Source organism: Colias croceus, chromosome Z (genome assembly GCF_905220415.1).
Source record: "Colias croceus chromosome Z, ilColCroc2.1".
NCBI classification, from domain to species: Eukaryota; Metazoa; Arthropoda; class Insecta; order Lepidoptera; family Pieridae; genus Colias; species Colias croceus.
Genome location: NC_059568.1, coordinates 7451972 through 7474513, shown reverse-complemented (window position 1 = coordinate 7474513; position 22542 = coordinate 7451972). Strand labels below are relative to the sequence as shown.

The following is a 22542-nucleotide window of genomic DNA, read 5'->3' as shown; positions in this document are numbered from 1 at the left end:
TGAATCCATACTAATATTATAAATGCGAAAGTAACTCTGTCTGTCTGTCTGTCTGTTACTCAATCACGCCTAAACTACTGAACCAATTTTCATGAAATTTGGTATGGAGATATTTTGATACCCGAGAAAGGACATAGGCTACTTTTTATCCCGGGAAAATGACGCAATCCCGGAAATCCCACGGGAACGGGAACTATGTGGGTTTTTCTTTGAATGCGCGGGCGAAGCCGCGGGTGGAAAGCTAGTAAAGTATAAATATGTAATTTTAAATTTGTTTACCAACTGAATAAAGTTTGTTTATTCCATTTGAATATTAAATATTATATAAGAAATTTTCTTGTATTAATTATAAGTACTTTAAAAAAATATATTTGATTGGAAAGAAAAACGTGAGTACTTTTTAAATAATTAAGTTAATAAAATAAAAGATCGGGTTTAGTGCTATTTCTTTAATAATAAATCAAACAATAATAATAATGTTTTAAAAATGGTAAAAAATATTAAGGAATAATTCTGTGCCTCCAGTGAATAAGGGAGTAAGACGAGTTACCCTTTGGTTTTTATTGCACCATTGGATTCAGCTCGTCAAAATACACAACATATCAAAAGGTCATATCTCTAGCTGCATCCTAACCCATTTTTTCGAATGACCCAAACGGTATATTAAGTAGGGTGTGATAAACGGTATAAGTTACCTTATCCATCATTTTAGGCAATCACAAAGGAACTATTCGTCTCGAGTCAAAATAACCCACGAACACAAAGACTTATGTGTAGTTATACTTTTTGAATAAAGACTTAATTCATTTTGTTCCATCCGTGCTAACACTATTTTAGTATAAACGCAGTTGTGTCATTTTTCTAACATGAGCAGGAACAACTCTTAGTGTCATTGGTTCAAGTGACGACATGAGACAGTTTCGCATTATTGCCGTGTTGCTACTTGCTATTGGTCTATTTGAATACTGCACGGAAACAACGGACACTATTCCTTTTTGCTTAATAATATTTTTCAATCGTTTTTTATTTATCAGTTAACTTGGGATACTAATAATATTTCTATGGAAATTAACTATTTTTTGCAATAGATATTAAAAATACAGTTTTAATTAACACATTAAAGTGCATGATATTATACTCTTTGTTTGTATAAATACAGAATGATAATTGAATCATCTAAAAAAGCCAACAAAAATGTTAAACTTATATTTTCTTCTTATATTTAGGAAAGTTTTATAAAAAATAACTAGCTTTTAATTTTTTTTTATTTAATCTAACTAACTACAATAATACTATACTTAATTATAGTCGCATAAAAAAAAATTATAACCAGTCTTGCCAATTATTATAGAAACAATCTCAATAAAATATATACCTTGTAAAAGTAAATAGGTACGTTTTTTTCAGTGCTATATTTCGAAATCTTGTCTTTTTTGGACGCCGAAGGCTATTTTAATGTAGGTACCTACCTAAATTATTTATAATGCTTGATATTTGTATGATACATATAAGTATTCAATAATTATTTTAAACCAGAATTAACAATACTTGTACTTATGTAGGTATACCTACTAAATTATTTTTAAAACGATAAATTAAATTAAATTAAAAAAACACAAAATATGCAAAAATAAATTAAAATTATTATTATACGAACATAGAACCTCCTTTTATATAACCTTTTTGTTTTAGGATGAAAAAGAAAATAGTTTGACAGGCTTAGTGCTTGACAAAGTGGTAAGTCACGTATCGATAAAAATACAATAATTATTATAATATCTATCTTTTTCTTCCCTAATATTTACGTAATTATGCACATAAATTTAAACAAGATTTTTAAAGGTTTCCATTTTTTTTATTTTCGTGCTCTTCTAGATTGCGTAAAAAATAGATGCGGTCTTTAAACAGACTGGACTCCTAATAGGTACTATTTGTAGCTATCATTTTGGTAGAAAATATGTCAACATAATTTAAAACTCATACTGCCATATCTATAGAAATTAAAAAATAGTCTCTTTTTAACTTGTAGTCAGATACGATACAGATATATATTTGTTGAAAGGGCTACAAACTGAAACAATCGATATTTATTTAATGTGAAATGACATCACTTTAAACTTTTTTCCATACTATATTCAAAATCTGTGGATGTGTCACCCGCTACTATCGATCCCCCTCAATACCCTCGAAAACACGCTTTATGGGGGGGGGAGCCATTTCGAACATTTTGTATGAAGTTTCCTTACTGTATGTATCTGTATATTGTGTTATGGATACACTGGACGTACCACATATTTTGAAAAAATTGGGATATTTACAAAATTCTAGTCTTGTATTTGTCAAGATACTTCAAAGTGCGTGCCACTAGTCGTATTTGCATCCAAGGCACCTTCAAATCTGTGCTTAATTTTTTCATAAAATCTTTGCGGCTCATTGTATTTTCTTTATTAATTATCTATATTATTATGATATTATATGATATAGAAATTGTTGAAATTCCATACCATGCCGTAAAATATCGCCACTTACCACCTATAACTTTCCCTGTAAGGTAACTGAACATACAGGAATATGGTTTTCGAGCTTCTCTTATCTCTGTATAGTGCTTGTATCCTCAATGTATAACCACCATGACATACTTATTCTTTTTTTCTCCGGACAACATCTTCAGCCACCCAATCCTCTTGCTTGGAGTCCAAATCCAGCGGAGGACAATAATCGTCATTTACTAAAATTGAAGGTTTTTCGTCCTAGTGTTAAAGTTTTCTGGATCCTATTTTATACTCAATATATAGTATATAATACTATATCATGTAAAACGTGACTTGGAAAAAAAAATATTCAAATAAATCACAAAATAAAAAATTTGAAACAATCGTAAAAAATACGAAAAGCCCAATTATACGTCGAAATGACGTACAACATCCTCTTTACTACAAAATGGCGGAATTTACCGGGATGAGCCAACTATGTACTGCTAGGTCTCGACGGCTAATGAGTTGGTTCTGGATTTGGAAGCGATTCGATGGTAAATATAGAAAAGACAAAGATATTTTGCCGTGGTGTACGTCAAATTTACGTAGATTGGACTTCTAGGGTTAAATGCATATTATAAACACCTAAATGTTGTTTTGTTTTTATTATATTTAATAACGATAAAAAAATCCGTTGATTTTATTCGTTTTTCAAGCTACGTGCATGGTTGTTCCACTAAAAGGCCTCAATTGAGTCATAAAGTATCTACACAAATTTCAAGCATAATAAGTCGCATCATTTCTATAAAACCAAAGCTGACAATAATATAAGTCGTGTTAAGTGATTATGAACATAGTGCATTATGGCATAAGTCGTTATATTGCAAAGAGCAAAAAAAAAATATGTGAATACATTGAGTTATTCCATGAAGTTCTCGTTCATAAGGCCACAACTACAAAAAAACACGAAAAAAGTATATTTATGGGGTTGTTACAATATGTGTTCATATGTAAAACTAAAGTCTAACATCATATCTTACCCATACAAGCTTAAAAATTTGAAGTTATAAAGATTTAGTATTGATATATAGTTTTTTGTCTCTCCTGAAAAGTGCTGTTTTTGAGTTATTCCCTTATTCACTGGAGGCACAGAATTAATAATTTAAAATGATAATATAATAAATAATTTTTTTATTTAATTTTATCCATTCTACTATCAAAATCTTCAAAATCAATTTAGCGGTTCAGAAAATATATCGTAACATTACATACTTTACATTTACACTATAATACATTCGCATTCATAATTTAGAAAGTGTATCATACAAAACACACCACAAATTTATCTATAAATATAATACATTTTTAAAAGAGTTTTAATTTTAAAGTTAAATAAATAATTTGTTTAAATATAGTTCTTCTAGTAAACTTTATATCGAGTACAGCGTTGGTCAGGTCAAATCACTACGATCACGTGGCGGCAGTGAGGCGCGCGAGCGAGCCTGCGCGTGTCCACCTCCCACCTACCCTTCACCCCCGCGATGCTAGATTTATTTTCATAAAATCTAATATATAAAAATCAATGCCACTTTTCGTTGTAATTCCATAACTCGAGAACGGCTGAACCGATTTCGATAATTCTTTTTTTATTATATTCCTTGAAGTACGAGGATGGTTCCTATGTAGAGAAAACGTTAATATGTACCACGGGCGAAGCCGGGGCGGACCGCTAGTTATGTATAACAATCGACTTACTGATGAAATGTGATAGTGGATTTCAATTTTGTGTATTTTCTAGTATCGTTTTTGCAAGATAGAACTGCACATTTCACCATGTTTATTCGTAAATATGAAAAAAAATCCAGAGCAACGCACTTCGTGAGCACTCAACCACGACCGCGAGCGCTCGCGGCGGGAGCGTCGTGTTGTTCCCACCTGTGCCTACTGTTCCCACTTGGTTGTTCGCACTCTATAGATAGTATATATACTCTAAGGGTGTACCTAACTAATTATTTACATTCTGAAGCTGGGGTTCCCAAACTGTGCGCCATAGAAAGTGTAGAGGGGCGCCGTGAGTCGATCTGCTTAAATTCCCGAGTATATTTTTTTGAGCGCTCGAATCAGTAAGAAATATAGCGTCATAAAATGACATACAAGATTTTAAATTTGCTACGACGATAGGTAACCTACTTACGACGTGCGCATCGCCTTACTTGTTGATTTCTTAGTTGATCCTAACTGAAACTCTTTATGGTACGGGAGCTAGCAACGTTTAAAAAAAAGTCATTTTAGTATAGTTGGCTTTTTGATATACTGTTTTTTCTTGCTATTTCGGTTACAGTCCGGGCTGTCTGGCTGGCCGCAGTGGTTGCGTTTAATAGTGCGCATCTTATCTGCACAGGAAAATATCCTTAATTTAAAGTCATTTTTTAACGCGTAATTTTTAATCTTTTGCCTTTAGATAGATCCATCAGACATAATTTTTTTATTGCAAGACGTTTTTTTCGTTGTAAAATAGGTGCCATACGCAATTTTTATTTCAAAATAACTAAAATGTCATCGAAATAAGTGAAATTACATCAACATGAGTCCGCTTAAAAGGTAAGTAATAACTTTATTATTTATATTGTATTATCCTTTTTTAATACTTATATTGAATACCTAATTAGTAAACTAATATTTTTAATAGATGGTTTCATATTTATTACACTTTTGGGTATAAATATGAATTTGATGATATTTGTATTTTCTAGTGTTTGATTTTACGCGAATATTATACATTTTGAAATTAAAGACTTGGGAAAATAATACAATGAATAAATCGCGTTTAAAATCCGTTAAAAAGTCTTTAATTTCTTGATGATATTTGGTTTTTATCAAGTTTACATTAACGTCCTATTTGAGGTTCGTTGGGAAAAAGGAGGCGATATGGTAGATTGTTGCAAAAAAACTGTAAATAGTAAAATGAATATTATATATAGTATAAGTAACACAGTGATTACTTATCCTTCACTGGGACTCATGTTGATGGAATTTCACTTACTTCGATGATATTTTAATTATTTTGAAATGAAAATTGCGTCTGGCACCTATTTAACAACGAAAAAAACATCTTGCAATAAAAAATGTATGTCTAATGGATCTATCTAAAGGCAAAAGATTAAAAATTACGCGTTAAAAAATGACTTTAAATTAAGGATATTTTCCTGTGCAGATAAGATGCGCACTATTAAACGCAACCACTGCGGCCAGCCAGACAGCCCGGACTGTAACCGAAATAGCAAGAGGAACAGCATATCAAAGAACCAACTATACTAAAATGCTCACTTGTCAACGTTGCTACCTCCTATACGATTAGATACCTACCTATACTGCACTCCGCCACATCTGCACCAACCTATTATAAAAAACGGCCAAGTGCACCGAGGGCTCCGAACAAGCCTGTTTTTTATTATATTTTAAATGTAACTTGGCAAGAACGATGGAAAAGGTTCGATTTCCGGGTGTGACAGGCAATATTTCGGAAATCTATAAGTTAAATTTTCTTAAATTCAAAAAAAAATAATGGAATCTACAGTAATAATGCATTATTTTTATTCGGATGGCGTTACAAAATTCCACTCGGTTTATAAAAATCAATTAGGTATATCATTTTTAGTCTAGCTACAACTTGACAAAAGGCAAAAAGACGGGGCTGCTTTAAATGATTTCAGTTTTTCAATCTTTGTTAAATGGAAAGGTTTAAATGGTGAGAAACATAGAAGACAAGTATCTACTGTTAAATAATGATTTATCTACTATTTAATCAATAATCAATAATAATATAATATGATATTTTTGATTTAAGTAGCCAATTTGTATTGGCATTATCTATTTATAAAAAATTGGTCATAAAAAGCACCTATCTGTTATCATTAGTCACAGAAGAAGTACATAATAAATTAATAATCCCTGAAAATGTTACCTATCTAACTATCACGGTTCATAAGAGTCTGGTGAGTGGTGACAGACCGAAGGACATACAGATAGGCAGACAAATACCGAATCGTTTACAATATATAATATATGTAATATAATAGGATTCTCGTTTTGCTCTTTGTCTACGTAGCCTAAAACTAAAAATGACGCATCCAAAACATCTTAGCCACTGCAGCACCATTTTAGTTAGTAACGTGAAAATAAAGGTAGCGAGTTCCTATGTCCCTTAGTGGGGTAAGGGGCAGATGCATTATATGCATACCATACATCTGTTTCACTGATCGATTTTCTTTAGGGACAAGTAAGTGATCAGGCTTCTCGTCCTCCTCTACTCCTTGTCTCTTTCTCGTCTCCTCCGGGAATCGAACCCTCAGGACCCCCTGACTCACTTTAATATCATAGAGATTATGAATATACCTGGGCTATATGAAAGGAAGTCGTGTTATTTGTACCCATTATAACTCAATATCAGTTGAGCGAATTTTAATTACTTTGGTTTGTTGCATGCTTACTTACTTGTATTTGTGTATAAAAAGCTTACAAAATGTAGCGAGTAAGTAGGTACAACAAATATGTCTATCCATCCGGGCGGATCTAGGTAATTCCATATTGATTATGCTATGGCTGCTGCGTAGTTAGATATAGGTAGTAAACTTCTTGGAATTTTGATCATAAGTAAGTAGGTTTAGATTTGTGGAGTAAGTAAGTGTAGCATAAGAGATAGGTATAAATTGCATAAATTGATATTTTTACGTATCTTGTTGTATTATAAATCGAATTTTCTAATAGAAAAACTTTTTTTGAAATATAAAAGATACAACGCCGTTTATAGGTCATCCTTACAAACAATAACCATAGATTAATACAATAGTCTAAGATCTGGGATTAGAAAAATATACTTAACCTAAGACTCTCATCTGTTAATTTTTGAAACTACCTAACTACACATAAAGGTTTTAATTCAATATTATGAATTTAAAAACATATTATATATAAGTATTATCCTTTATTTTTATCGTATCCTTTTCCCGCTAAAAACTCCTATTTTTCAGGTCACTCCTCTCTCAGCCACAGCTAGTATTGGTAGGTATTCTCGATATCGAAATCTCGAGTAAAGTGCAGTTTTCCTGTCATTTGGAAGGCAGAGCCAAGTTGGCTTCTCAGAAACTTGGTGAGCTCTGGTACAGCTAGACACTTAGACAGTATTTCACGTCGCGCCATCATACTTTTTAGTGTATTTTTACGAATCAAACGAGCCCAAACCAAAGTCGTTAAAGTTGAGTCAATATATTACTGAGTTCCTATGGCCACCTTCCGACTCCATAATAAAATCAGCTCTATGTCATGATAAATGATAATGTTTCATCGCTATCCAATTTACGTACATATACAAAATTTCAGCTCAATCGGTTTCCGGGAAGTGAATCAAAGTTACCTACTTGCTACCTACATTTCAATCAGGTCAGACAAAAATGCTCATAAAATGAAACTAGCGGGCCTATCCAAATAAAACTTTTATAGGACCAATGGCCGCCTCCTTGGTACAGTGGTTGACGCGTGAGCGTAGAACCGAGGGGACCTGGGTTCGATTCCCGGTGGAGACGAAGAAAAAAAATGTCTCGGTCTGGTAGGATACAGAAGGCTGATCACCTACTTGTCCCTAAAGAAAATCGATCAGTGAAACAGATGTATGCATAATGCATCTGCCCCTTACCCCACTACGGGGACATGGGACTTCACACACAATAATTCGACACCATTCCGCATCAAACAAAAAAAGAATCACGTAAATCGGTTCATAAAAAAAAAATATACCGGCCGAATTGATAACCTCCTCCTTTTTTTTGAAGTCGGTTAAAAATCGTCGCCTTACTCCATGACGTGACGGTATTGCCATGATGCGAACTTGAATTATTTTACTCTCAAGACTCTTAATAAAGTTTCTTCAAGAAGTTACTTTTACCTCCCAGTAATAGATGTGATATTCTAGTCCCGTATCTTAGACTATAAATACTAATATTGAAAAATGCAGGACGTAGGGAATATGGAAACTCAAATTATTAGTTCGCTCAATATTATGAAACAGAATTTTTGTATTATGATGTTCTTTTTTGTCGTCACTCGCAGGACGCAGTCATTCGCCCGCTTAGTAGATAGGGAGGCGAGGTAGCTAAATGGCGTAATTAAACGGCGCCGTCGAGACTTATCAAAATCGATAGATAAAATAATTTCGAAAAGAAAAGCTTCTATGGTAAAAACCATTTTAGCGGTGGGTTTGGCGTGTACGGATTTTCAAAAATGTAAAAAAAAATAGTTACTTGGGCATTCTCGAGCGCGTCAGATATTCATACTACGTATGGCCCAAGTGCCTCTGATAACAACGGTATACTAATCTGCCGGTTTGCGTGGTGGGGATAGGCATATTAATTCGTCAAAAATGCACAAAAAAAAAATTTACTCGAGCGCGTCAGATTTTTGGAAGCGGTGTTAAGTAGGCCCCAAGGAAGCTCCCCTTAAAAAAACTGACGATTTCGGCGTGACGATAAGTTACGATGAATTTTTGAAAATGCAGAAAAAAAAAGTCCTTTTGAAATACTCGAGCGCGTCAGATTTTCATAGGGGAGGTTTATCTCGGTCTCCTGAAAGCATATTTTCTTAATCTGACAAAAATGTTGGTGGGTTCTCTTAATCTGACCGAAAAAGGTTTGAGAGTTTCTTTTTTTTAATCATCGTTATTTCATATCAATTTTTCTTAACACCCTCAGTTTTCGAGATATACTCAAAAAATCGGGAGTTTGAGTTTTTATGATGCTTCAAGTCAAAAAGTTTTAACTTTGGACAAAAATGTAAAGAGACCTTTTTTGTGTAAAATAAAATTACCTTTTTTGTTTATTCAAACTTTTTTTTTGTAAAATGTATCGTTCGCGACTTATATACTGCAACGCGTTTTTCGGAAGACGAAATGGCTCCTCCAGACTTCCGGTCACGCGGAAACCGGCAGATTTTGTATTTTTAGTAAGTTTTAGATTATATTCTTCAAAATAAAAATAAAAACAATCGCGCTCGAGAATGCCGGATTAACGTTTTTTTTTTACAAGTTCGCGACCCTATAACTTGGCGGCGTCAAGGACTTATCGTCAGATTAGTTAAATTTAGTCTTAAAACACTAAAATCAACCCCCAATATCTTAATCTGACGCGCTCGAGTATTTCAGACTATCGATTTTTTTTTACTAATCTGATCGTCTATCCTGGGCGCGCGTCACTACTTAAAGAGCTAAATAGTTAACAAGGTTGTTCTATTAGGTCTAAGGTATCTCTCATATCTTAAACTGCCACGCTCGAGTATTGCAGAAAATTCCCCTCTTCGCCTCCCTATCTATAGTTAGGTAGTACGTTATATTTTGCAAGTAAAATTTTAATTTACAGTCACTCAATTACATACTACCCCTTTGAAACAAACTGTCGCTTCGGTCTGACAACATGTTTAAATAACGTAGAGAGTATTAATTATTTGTGTAAACTTTTACAAATACAGCAGTCGGTCTGACAACATGTTTAAATAACGTAGAGAGTATTAATTATTTGTGTAAACTTTTACAAATACAGCAGCAGACTTTATACAATGGAGCTGAAAAAATATTATTATACAGGTTGTCCCAAAAAGTAGTGATGAAAGGAAGCTGGGAGGTAGGTGGTAAAAACGTCATAACTCCGAAAATACGAAAAATCGCATAACATTAATGGGGGTGATTTTGATAGCCCTCTAGGTCCTCTACCTCCCAGCTTCCGTTCATCACTACTTTTTGGGACACCCTGTATATAAGATAGTAATATAAATGAAATACCTTACCTAATATTGTAGGTACCTACTTATAACTTAACTAATATTAAAAAGAGTAAATATTTGATATTTTGTTTATTCGCTACGATTAACTAACTAGCGAAACTACTGAAAAGCGATTACTTAGATTTTTTTAGAACTTCCTTCGTTTTACTACAATTAAATTACCTACTAAAGTAAACTAAACTTTATAGTAAATATAGGACGTAGGTAATACGCAAGAATATCGATAACTTCCGTAGTATAAAGGGATATCGTAAAATCGCTGGTAACCTAATTTCCTTGCGACATAAACATCACCTAAATATACATAATATAATAAGAATATCAAAGTAAAGTTAAAACTTACTTTGATATTATGTTTGAAAATCTCTACTATGTAATTTACGTTTTTACAATGAATATTTTCTTGTGTCATCCCGGATCAACCCGGGCGAATGTTTGTTTTTTTCTCGCGGCTGTTAATATTATTAATGCGTAATGGTAAGTTACACTTAACACAAGGTAAACAATTTCGATGTTGGCATATAGAGGTAGACTTGGGAAAAAACACATTAGTGGTACATTTGTCGGGAAAACAAAATTTGATGTGAGTGAAACAATGGATGGATAATGCAGCGTCGTCGACTGAAATCTAGTGAAAAAAGTAAAAACCGGCCAAGTGCGAGTCGGGCTCGCGCACAAAGGGTTCCGTAGCAGCAAATATAATAAATTACAGTTAAATCAACCTATCTCAAAAACTATAAGAGATACTTTGATCAAACCAAAAATCGTTGAAAGAGTTAATTAGCATGCATCACCTCTATTTTTTTTAGAATTTTATACCCCGTAGTTATAAAAATAGAGGGGGGGGGACATACTTTTTACGACTTTGAGAGCTGATATCTCAAAAACCGTTCACTTTAAGAAAAATGTTTTTTAGAAAACTTTATATCATTTTAAAAGACCTTTCCATTGATACCCCACACGGGTATGTACATCGAAAAAAAAAATTTCATCCCTCAGTTACATGTATGGGGGGCCCCACCCCCAATTCTTTTTTTTACTATTTAGTGTCATATTTTTGTAGCGGTTCATACAACACATATTCCCATCAAATTTCATCACTGTAGTACTTATAGTTTCCGAGTAAATCGGCTGTGACAGACGGACAGACGGACAGACGGACAGACGGACATGACGAAACTATAAGGGTTCCGTTTTTGCCATTTTGGCTACGGAACCCTAAAAATGTAAGGTCTCTCACCAGAAATCGATATTCCATATTTCGTCGGAAGCTCATCGCTGTAAAATAATAATAATAAAGTAATAAGTGTTTTGCAGTTCACTTCAATTTTCAATTTGTAAAAAATGCCCAAATCGATAGGTGCGTCACGGACGAGTCACGTTCAGGCACGAATCACTTCATACAAAAGTATACTTGCAATAATGTTTGATCGAGCTCCGGGGTACAAACGTGGCACGGCCAGGTCGAGCCACGGTGTAGCGTAAATCAGCCTTCAAAAACTTTAACGATATGATTGTGACATCTGCCAACCCACTTTTGGCCAGCATTGTGGATTATGGCCTGTGCCCTCATAGGAGACCCGTGTCCGTGCGAACGTGATGATAATGATTCAGTAGCTTCATCTTCGCTGGAATTAGCATATAGAACTGATAGAAAAAAAAAATAACAAGCAGAAAGGTGGCGGCACGAAACGCGAGTTTTCAATAAATTCAGCGTCGAATTATTGGAAAATTGCTCACAACAATCGGGCACTAAAATATTGACTTGGTAAACAGACAAAGGTAACTAACCAAATTCCAATGAAAGTAGATTCATGGCTGTGTTGTATTTCACAGAAAAATATTTTGGAATCATGTATGGGACAAGTTGATATAGGTACTTAAATTTCTCCAAAATATTTTTTTTCGGGACTATAGGTACCTCTATAATAAAACTCAGATTGTTTAATTCCTATTAATAAAGATTCAATAATAACATTTCTTTTTAAGTAATAAGTTCGTTGTTAGCTTTGAAAAATAGGTTTATTTAAATATGTATGTAAGTAGTGGTTACAGGAATTGTTAATACTTATCTAAGATACTTATATAGCTATTTACTTGCTGCTATTTATGTAACCATTTGAAATAATGACGTTTATAAAATGTTATAAATAGGCTTAGTAAATAGGTAAGTAAATTCTTATATTTGCAACAATAGACATCGTGACTTCATTGAGAAATATCATCACGTAGTCAAACCCTATGATGTGACAGAAACATAAAGGACTGTCGCTCTATTATCCTTTATTAAATTCACTCAATAATCGGGCCATATTTAGTTAAGTAGGCTTTTCAAATTCATATTATGTCTCCCATCCCGTACACCCGTGCGAACAACCCTACTTGTAAAAACGAGAGCCAAACTATTTGCCCCTAAAGCTGAGGTAAGTTTCGTCAAATGCCAACCAATAAATCCGCGGGGATGGCATTGCTATTATGTCAAAATGACAATACAAAAATTGACTGACGTGACCGAAAGACTAAACTCTAGAAGTTAATGCGGGCTCCACCACTTGGAGTTTATTGCGAAGTCAATCCTATTGAGTCGTCGTTAAGGGAAAAAGTCCCGCGCCTTTACAAATACATGCACATATTTTAAAATCGCTTCTAAATGGACTACATAAAGTGACAAATAGAATGATCGCAGTGATATCATTGTTACAAAGTCGGGGTGATATAAAAAAAATGTTGAAAGGGAGTGAACAAAAGCTTATAAAAGTTGTAGATTAATCGGGGATTTACACACAATATGGACGATGCACACATGTCAGGGCAGAAGATCTGATGATCCTATAGCTATATTATTTATCGTTGTCAACGGAATGAGGAGTGATAGTAAACGCAAAATAATTTACTACTCAGGATCTTTTGCGTTTATTAATTAATAGGTGCATTATATTTATTGGGATTCAGGTTTTCAATTTCAATGTCGTATTTTCTTCTATCCTATAAGTTACAAACTGTATCAAATAAAAAAATAGAATATTTAAAGCAAATTCAATATTAAACTTGAACTCTATTATACAAGCGTTCTCATTAATGTTACGTGCACGGAGCACGTGTGACCGTATTCACCTGCAGGACTACGAACGGCCGACGGACACTGTCTTTGTTAAGAAAATCCCATCATCGCAATTCGGTGAACCTACGCAAATTGTTACGCGTGATAGGCGCACGATGTAATAGCAGAAACTTACGTGAGCTTTCAGACTATGCACAGATAATTAATTTAGAAAATGTTATAGCACCAAGCGGGTTAAGAAAATAGTCATCATCATTCATCATCATCATCATCATAAAATTGGACTGTCTATTTGTATCTAATATTAAACTATTCATTTTTACTAAATAAATTACCTAGGTACGTTACAAGGTCGGTACCTATAGAGAGATTCAAATTAAGGCTATTTAGTATTAACAATTAACATACTTGCTATAAAATCCATCTTAATAATTGATTTGAAATAACACTTTGATCGGTAACTAGGTAATTGTAATTAGTAATCAAAAGCGTGATTTATACTTTTATAATAATAATCATATAACTTCAATATATGTACATAAAATTTATCTTCAAGCGTCTTGACCATTAATAATTATCGTTCAATTAATTTGAACAAGTGAATGTGGAAAACTAGAGGCATTCCCTGCATTAATTATGTTTTTTTGAGGAAAAAACTCAATGTTAGCACGTAGGTATCGGCACAAACTAATAATAATATACTACGTATGTATCGGTCAACTGTGATGTTAGTAACTTAGGTATGTTCACAAATAAAACAAATATTCACTACATAACATTTATTGGATTGTAATTGGAACATCAATAACATCGAATTTCTGGAATATATTCGCTAGTTAAACATAATAATTATCTCCTTTGAAAAGAACAAATTTGTAATTTAATATTTATTATAATAACCTTTCATAAATTATATTCGTCAGGATACAGCAGGAACATAACTAATTGAATTAAGTTGAATATTGATTATTTGATCAAAACATGTATTCCAAAACATAATTCAAAAGTCACACTGAAGAATTTCTAAGAAATAATTTGCACCAAAAGTAAATATACTATTAGGTATATAATGATAACGTTACTACCTACTAGCTAATTGACAGAATACATTCTTCTGCACAAAGTACATTTCCAAATGGTGAATGTAGGTAATAGATGAGCGAGCTGTTTAATAGCATACAAAAAGCATATTATTCACTAGTTATCCTATTTAATGATTATTAATTATGGATAATAACTTATAATTCTCTAGAACTTAGAAGACGTTTATTTTATGAAGTATATATTCAACCATCTACATATTATCTATTTAAATTATGTCTTACGAAAAATAACAATAACAATAGGTTTACAATATCAAGTGACTGATATTTCACCGTTAATAAATAATTTATAATTAGTTAAGAAGGGAGACGATGGAATTTTGATAAAATGCATCGTTACTTAACATATAATCGTCCATATACCTTTAGATATATAATAAATTGACTAGATAACAATACTTTTAGTTTATTTTAATGAATAAACTCATATTTTTTATCATGATTAAATTGACACAATAATTTAAAAAGAGTTCAAGAAAATAAGTGAGTAGGTACATCAAATTACACAAAAAATGGGAACCCCGTCGTTTTTAGGACAGCCGGTTAAAACATTGTGATAACACTTATATACCTACCTATTTAGAACATCACTTAGCTCCTATAAGCAATAGTATCTATAACAAGCATACCAACAAGAAATGCATGCAATATAAATTAAGTGTACTTATTTTAACATAACATTTCCACGGTAAATCATCTCATTAATTTTTCTAAGTTGATATTCTTGACCTAATAAAACCGAAAAAAAGGCAGCTTTAATAATTTTGCACTAGGGTAAACGCAGGTATTAACGACCCCTCTAAGGCAATTTCAAAATCAACCATATTTTTTAAGTATACTGGTTCTTCTAAAGATTTATAATTTCATTTTATATGCTAGTGTTATGTATAAAAAATGTATTTATTGAAGCAAATACATTCTAATAAAGGATTATCTTGTAAAAAATAATTTACAATGTGACTTAGTCGATTGTTGCTATTACCGACCCATAAAAACGGCTGTGAAGCTATTAACGATTTTTATGCAGCTATTCCCGATCGTATGTGAGAGGAAGCCTTTTTCCAGCAATGGAATGTATAGAAGCTAGTGATGATGATGATTACCGATCTTAATAAAATGAAATAAAAATGCAAATATATTCGTATATTTTTATTGTAGTTATTTTTAATAAAACAAATGAGTACTTTTTAGTAATGAACTAAATAATTACAAACTTTTAAATTAATCAACATAATACTATTAATATATGTACATATATTAAATTAAGGATTTCAAACTCTAGGATATTTCGTTATGCTATTTGATTGATTGCTTCGGCGAGTTGTGTTTTACTGAATACTTTTCGCCGCTTTCGTGGCTCCATATTTCTGGAAAAAATATACCTAATTATATGTTTTATGTTAATTGAACCTAAAAAAAATATAATTTTTAATAGGCACCTATTATGTCATAAAAGTAATAAAAATATATTTGCACGCTCAATTACGAGCGGAATGTTTAAGGATCAATATTATCTGTATATACAAACATCTTTATTCTACATTCTGCAAATAAAGCAATTTGAATTTGAATTTGTAGATGAGAAACTAAACAATCTATATTCGATCGGTAATAGCTTCCTATAGTTGCTATTGCCGACCCACATGGGTCGGTATTAAAGTATGTAAGTATAAACCTAAATTGTATTACCGACCCATAAAAAAATGGTTATTTTAATTCATTTGACCATCAGACTATAAAATAGATTATAATTGATTAATGTCATACAAAATATGAACAAATGCATATTGTTTAAACAAAAAAAACAATGATTTACTACTGTAACTATTCGATAGGGATCCTCGAAAATATCATAACTTTGTATAAATTGACAACGCTAAAAGACACAACACTAGACAAAAAAGTTTAGTCGCTAATAGATTTTTATGAAGACTCATAGCTTAGATTTAAACTGGTCCATAAGACCACTTGTGTTAGTGTGATATAATAACATAAAAGAAAATAAAACAAAAAGTTACGTTGCTGCCATTGCCGACTTACGGGTCGTTGATACCTGCCACGACTTAAACTGGTGAAGCTAACACCGTCCCATTTTAATTTTAAGTTTTATCGTTTCAAATTACTTTTTATTAATAAAATGTTGTAAGAAATGAAAAGTTGACACTTAAATGCATTGACATTTAGTAATATAAATTAAAGTATAGATGTCATTTGTTTGTAAATGTCTTAAAAAGATACTCACAGTACTTACCCGAAGGAACAACGGAACAGTACGACACGTCCTGCTTCCACGCTACCCCGCAGCAACTTACGCATTTTAACTCTTTTTTGCTCAGTTACTCACTCTAACGTTAAAGTATACGATGCTCAATTAATACATTCGTGTATAACTTTGCCTACCTATAGCTAGAATAGTTCTGGAAACGTTTAAATTTCGAATTACTTTTATAGGTCGGTAATACCTTCAGATTTTCGATGGGTCGTTGATAGCTGCGTTTACCTTACAGTGATCTGTCTATATTAGCCAACGATGTCATAACATTAGCAGATTACACAGAAGTCACTACCATGACGTCATATTTTGAAAATCTTGTTACATGCCACCATGTAACTATTTTGGCACTTGAAGGGGATTCTGCTCTAATACCGCCCCTCTTCATCCAAGTACCAAAATGGTCCACAGCTCTAGAAAATCTGTAGTTCCCTTTTCGTAGTATACATCTCGGTGATTAGTTTTTCAACTGAAGTATGCCCAATTGTGGCACGCAGGAACAAGTCTTCGATGATGTTGGACTCTACTCTTTTCATTTTGACCAATATATGCATAAAGTTACTGAGCCGGCTCACGTCGTAAGGGTGAACGCTCAGTTCATACTGTAACAAATTATTTATTTATTTTAATTATTATCACTGTCGAGGCAGGTTAACGAGCAAATAATAAATTTAAAGTGAAAAATTATATATTTTTTTAATTTATTAACTAAGTACTTAAAAGTTAAAAATAGCTTATTAAAAATTACCTGATGCAAGGAGAACTGGTAAAAGCTTGAAATTGCAGATATGGCAGTTAAGTCTTCGAATTGCCGTGTCCTTTGAGTGATCAGATAATTGTAATTAAAAAGAGTTATTGCTCGAAAGCAAGAATATTCATTACCATCTGGACGGATGGTATACAAATCGTTAAGGATTAGTTGAAATTCATCGACGGCAACCATATTAAACATTCTATGGTTCGGGCCTATAAGAGCCCTTAAGCTTATGGGTTCTATCAATTGGGTTAAGCCCAATACGAAAAGATCTTTCCAAGATTCTTCCAAAAGAATTGTTCTGTCGGAAAGTGACAGGCCCTCAAAGCCAGGTACATATCTAGCCCAGTTGACGTTCAAGAAAACTATTTTTGCACCAGCTTCTCTTAAGGCTTCCGGCGACATCGAGGGCAGCGAGATGGGAGGTGGAGTTGGCACTCTCAATACGACAGGGGGTGGTGCAGGCCACGGACTAATACCATTGTAGAGAGGTCCATAAGGATTATATATTGGGACCATAGGAGCAGCTGGTATAGGCACAGGTTGCGGCAGTGGCGGAGGCAACATATTAGTGGGGTCTGTGGGAGCGGCAGTCGGTGGTTTGTTCACCACCAAATCCAACGGCGGAGGTGGAGGCATACCCACATCTGTGGGAGGGAGCGCTGGGTCTACATAGTAGTACGCCATTTGTCTTCGTAGAGTTGAATTTCTGGGCCCACGTTCGTGTTGCACAGCTGTAACAAAAAAAATATATTAATAAACACCGAAGTGTTTCAATCAAATGGCCCTCTTGTTGTTAGTAATTATTAAGATCTGTAAGCACCATCTTTATTCATGCCGGCGTTGAGACATTTTGACAGACGACAAGCCCGACATTGATTTCTATGAGCTTTATCGACGAGGCAAATGCCTGGGTTCCGAGCTTTACAAGCGTATTGGCGGTCTCTTCTCACTGATCTTTTGAAGAATCCAGCGCAACCATCGCAAGCAAACACTCCATAATGTTTACCGGAGGAGTGATCCTTGCAAACAACGCAAGGCACGTCGAATAATATGCGGTCTGCAACAAAACAGGGGAAATTTATGTTTAAGCGTTATACGACGTAAGCTTTTACATACAGAAGAAATCCTTTGCAGTTTAAATTAAATTCGAATCGCGTTACTACTTAATATAGAGGTATAAATGAATTTATTCTGACAACACGAACAACAGCTTTTGTCAGGCAGGTCAGGCTAGCAGCTATAACCACTTGTTGCGAAGTCATGCATCGAGGCTCTTTCATAATTGATAAAAATCTGAATTAACAATTTTCCAGTAACTATCTACTAGCAGATAATTTAATTTCAATATATCCAATATTTGTGGACACACGCTTTGATGCTCGAAAACGTCGAAAATATAAACATAAACATCATTCCCGAAACGATGATGTAACTTAATTGCAAAGAGTAAACTATTGGTGAAAGCTCAATGAGCACAGATCACAGAAACTATCAATGAATATACAGATTAAAAATTCTTTGCCCGGAATCCCATTGACGACCTTAGGTACTTTGTGTTCAATTGTACGCCAAAAATTGCTATATCGCCCTATGTGAAAATCAACTAACCGCAGCTGAATTTCGAAAACCGCACATTTAATGTTTACATTTAAAATTAACTAAACAAAAACAGTTGACATCTTCAGGAAAATTACTTTGATTGCAATTTTTATGTACCTAATACTCTTAGAAAAGTACATGCTATTATTATTTGCACGCGATGCAAACATAATTTATTGGTATTTACTTAAATTTAGTAGGTACTATAGTCATAAATCAAAGACCTACAAGAGCGTGACGATTCCAACTTTTGAAGTCAAGTTGGAGGCGAAAAGTAATTGTATTGGACCCGCTGCGGGAAACTCCGCCCTTTGCAAGGGTGACTCCACCCGACATTTAACAACCGCATTCACGCCTTTACTTTATCGGCCTTTCTGTCAAGATATTATAATCTTTAAAAGTATACTTAGTCATAGAATATAAAATAGGAACGCGATAATCAATAAAGTTTTATCCTTCACTCAGTAAACGTTGTTGGGAATTAAAAATATAGCGAAACAAAGATTTTCTCCGCGGCGTTTCACATGTACCTAGGTATCATACTTACATGAATACTAGGACACGAGTAAATTAACTGCAACTATTCTGCGCCATTAAGCAGGCATCAGTAACGAACATCGCGTATAGAATATCTTTTACCTACAGTAGGTAGGAACCTAAGTAATTGAATAATAATTGAAAGTCAGAAAGTAGGTAAGATTACCGTTGTAATAAAAATAATTGAAATATCTATCTAATAAAAATCAAATCGTTTTTAAAAATGAGTACATACCTATTCTAGTATATATCTATATTTATGTGGAATCGATCATTAACGATAACATTTTTGACGTAAGTACACATAACATCCTTTTTATTTGAATTGTAATTGCCAAAGTACTATCCCACGGCACAAAACAAACCGTTTAGCAGAAAGAGATCAGGAGATAATAACGTTTTTATTAATACACCTCCAAACGCAACCCCAGTCGAAAAGGCACAAAGGCACTTCCATTCAATAAGACATACCGAATAAAACGGTGCACATGAATGCCTACACTTGCGGAGCAGGAAACGCGGTGTCGAATGTATGATGATGAGAAAAAAATCACGAAACTTCTGAGTAAGTATAGACAATAGAAGGACAATAGGATAAAAGCCAAGAAGTGGGGTTTGGGAACATTGACGTCTCAATACAACTTAGGTAATGACAGGTTCCAAGATAACATTGGGCAGTTACGTGAAAACATTGGATTTATTATCTAGGTACATATTGTATATTACTAAACTTATAACCTTTTACATGTAGATACGTTCTCAATAGAGAACTTTACGAGATGTGGTGTAACGTTTCAATGTTATTAATGTTCGAGTATCCTACCATGTACTTATATCAAAACAATGCAATTCCTAGTAAACGTCGATGAAATTATTGATTTATGATCATGCAACAGCCAACATGTACATTGAAATTGTAGGTTTGAAGTTACTGAATAGGGTAAATTAGAAGATTTATTTACATACATTACGAACAGATACCTAGCATGGGAACAAATAGACACGCTTTTACAATAGAATTACAATTCTGCCCACGTATGATCGTAGTTTCACTCATGTGGGACAGCTGAATTCATCTCTACCTTTTAATGCGTTAAACCTACTTTTTGATAGTTGAAATATTTCCAATAGGTACCAACTTTTAATTTTTTTTTATTTTTGCCATATCCAGTATTTCGTGTTGTACTCTAATTTTATAGATAGAACCGGCCATTGTTGTTGAGTTGACAAAGTAGTTTATTTTTAAAAGCTTCTTGCGTTGTAAAAGAGATCGGAAATAGAAAATCTATTGTTTTATTATTAGCCTACAGCAGCGGATGGGTATGGAACATTCATCCCTTTTAACGATAAATATCAACCCTAACGTGCGACCTGTCACCTGTGACCAGTATTGCGTGACTCGTACGCAGGGTTAAAACTCTTAACGAGAGACTATTAATCGACTGATAACGACATCAGTCGGTTTTTAATTATTATGAATCGTTTTTAGTGTTTTAAATTCGACCAATATAAACCAACACGGATACATAAAAATAACTAATTAGGTAGATTTTTATAATCACGAAATTGGAACACCTTAAAAATATAATAATAAATAATACACATTACACACATAATAATAATATGAATAATATACTTACATACACTTGAGATTGAATAACATAAATATCCTGCTAGAGAAGTAGAGTAGAATAACGCTACGAAATAAGAACCTCCGCAAACATTTCTAGGACCGATGTTTGAAAACATCATAAATTTTCCAGTACAAACTCATATCTATATATAAATTTATAAAGAATAGAAAAATATAAAAAAATATAAATTCATATCTATATGTTAATATTCTGTTATAAATGAGAAATATCTGCATAATTAAGGTGAATAACATTTCCATAGGAATTTGTTTCAGAAAATGTAATTTGCAGTGATACGTTTTCGTGAAATTGAATCAAGCTTTTCATTAAAGCTCTCCTCAAATTATTTTGAGCACACTTCAATAATTCTCAATATTGAATCTTTATTCTTCTCGTACATAGTTAATTTCTTTTCATCGATTGATTTATTTATTATAACCATCGAATCTCAAACACAAAACAAGTAACAACATGAGACATAAGCATTATAGGTACATATGTAGTTATAACATTTATATATTTCACTATCGATTGCAAGCAGAAGTATAGAAAACTAGTTATTAATCTTAAATGTTCCGAAAATTTACACTTGAATAGCCAAAAGTAACAGAACAAACATAATTATGATCCATCTAACGCACATTACCATATAATAATTAATTCTTATGTATTACAAGTTTGCAGAATCTACTTTTTCAGCTAAGTTTTTTATCGCTAAATAAACTATTAAATAAAACAAATGATATTACATTGATACGTATTATTAATAAGCATTCGTTGAGCTAATAATGTTGTAATTGACTATCGGTATCATGGTAATTCGCCGGGATGATGGGGTGTGAACGGAGGCAGATGCGTGGATGCACGCGTGGGAATAGCATTTTGTTTTGTTTCGAAGCCCAAATTAGCTGTAACACGTCATCTCAACACTGCACCATTCCCACTATTTATCTAACCAATTTATCTTTGGTCATTAGTCAACAAGGTAATACTTTTTTTATTTTTCAATACGTAATATTAAAGTATCTATATAACAATATTAAATGGTGTGGTACTATAAATATATAGTAAAATAAATAAATAAAGTAGATATGTATTATTTCTTTTATTATTTACATAAGACGTTATACATTGCAAGTAATATAAGATTAATGAGATATATTATAATACATATATTAAATTTAATATATCTAAATATAAATAAAGAAAAAGAACATCTATACTTACTGGACGTGCTTGGAACCGAGTGCATTTTGCGTCACTCGTTAGAGCAGGCCT

General features: G+C 33.1%; 1 protein-coding gene across 2 annotated transcripts; it reads right to left on the bottom strand.

Moving 5' to 3' along the window:
- Positions 1-16974: 16974 nt before the first annotated feature.
- On the bottom strand, positions 16975-22542 carry LOC123705613 (protein tailless-like). Of its 2 annotated transcripts, none has more exons than XM_045654485.1 (3): positions 22492-22542; positions 17486-18225; positions 16975-17339 (listed from the first exon to the last, which is right to left on the bottom strand). In XM_045654485.1, exons 1-3 carry the CDS (start codon positions 22514-22516, stop codon positions 17151-17153), a joined length of 954 nt encoding a protein of 317 aa, XP_045510441.1. In that variant the 5' UTR covers positions 22517-22542; the 3' UTR covers positions 16975-17150. The 2 variants fall into 2 exon arrangements, with proteins under 2 accessions (XP_045510441.1, XP_045510442.1); XM_045654486.1 differs by lacking the exon at positions 22492-22542 and adding an exon at positions 18315-18467.

Coding starts and splice junctions, on each gene's coding strand:
- LOC123705613 (XM_045654485.1), bottom strand. CDS start 22,516: ATGCACTCGGTTCCAAGCACGTCCA. Junction 18,226..22,491: donor CTCGGTTCCAAGCACGTCCA/GTAAGTATAGAT, acceptor TTTTTGTTACAG/CTGTGCAACACGAACGTGGG. Junction 17,340..17,485: donor ACCAGTTCTCCTTGCATCAG/GTAATTTTTAAT, acceptor AATTTGTTACAG/TATGAACTGAGCGTTCACCC.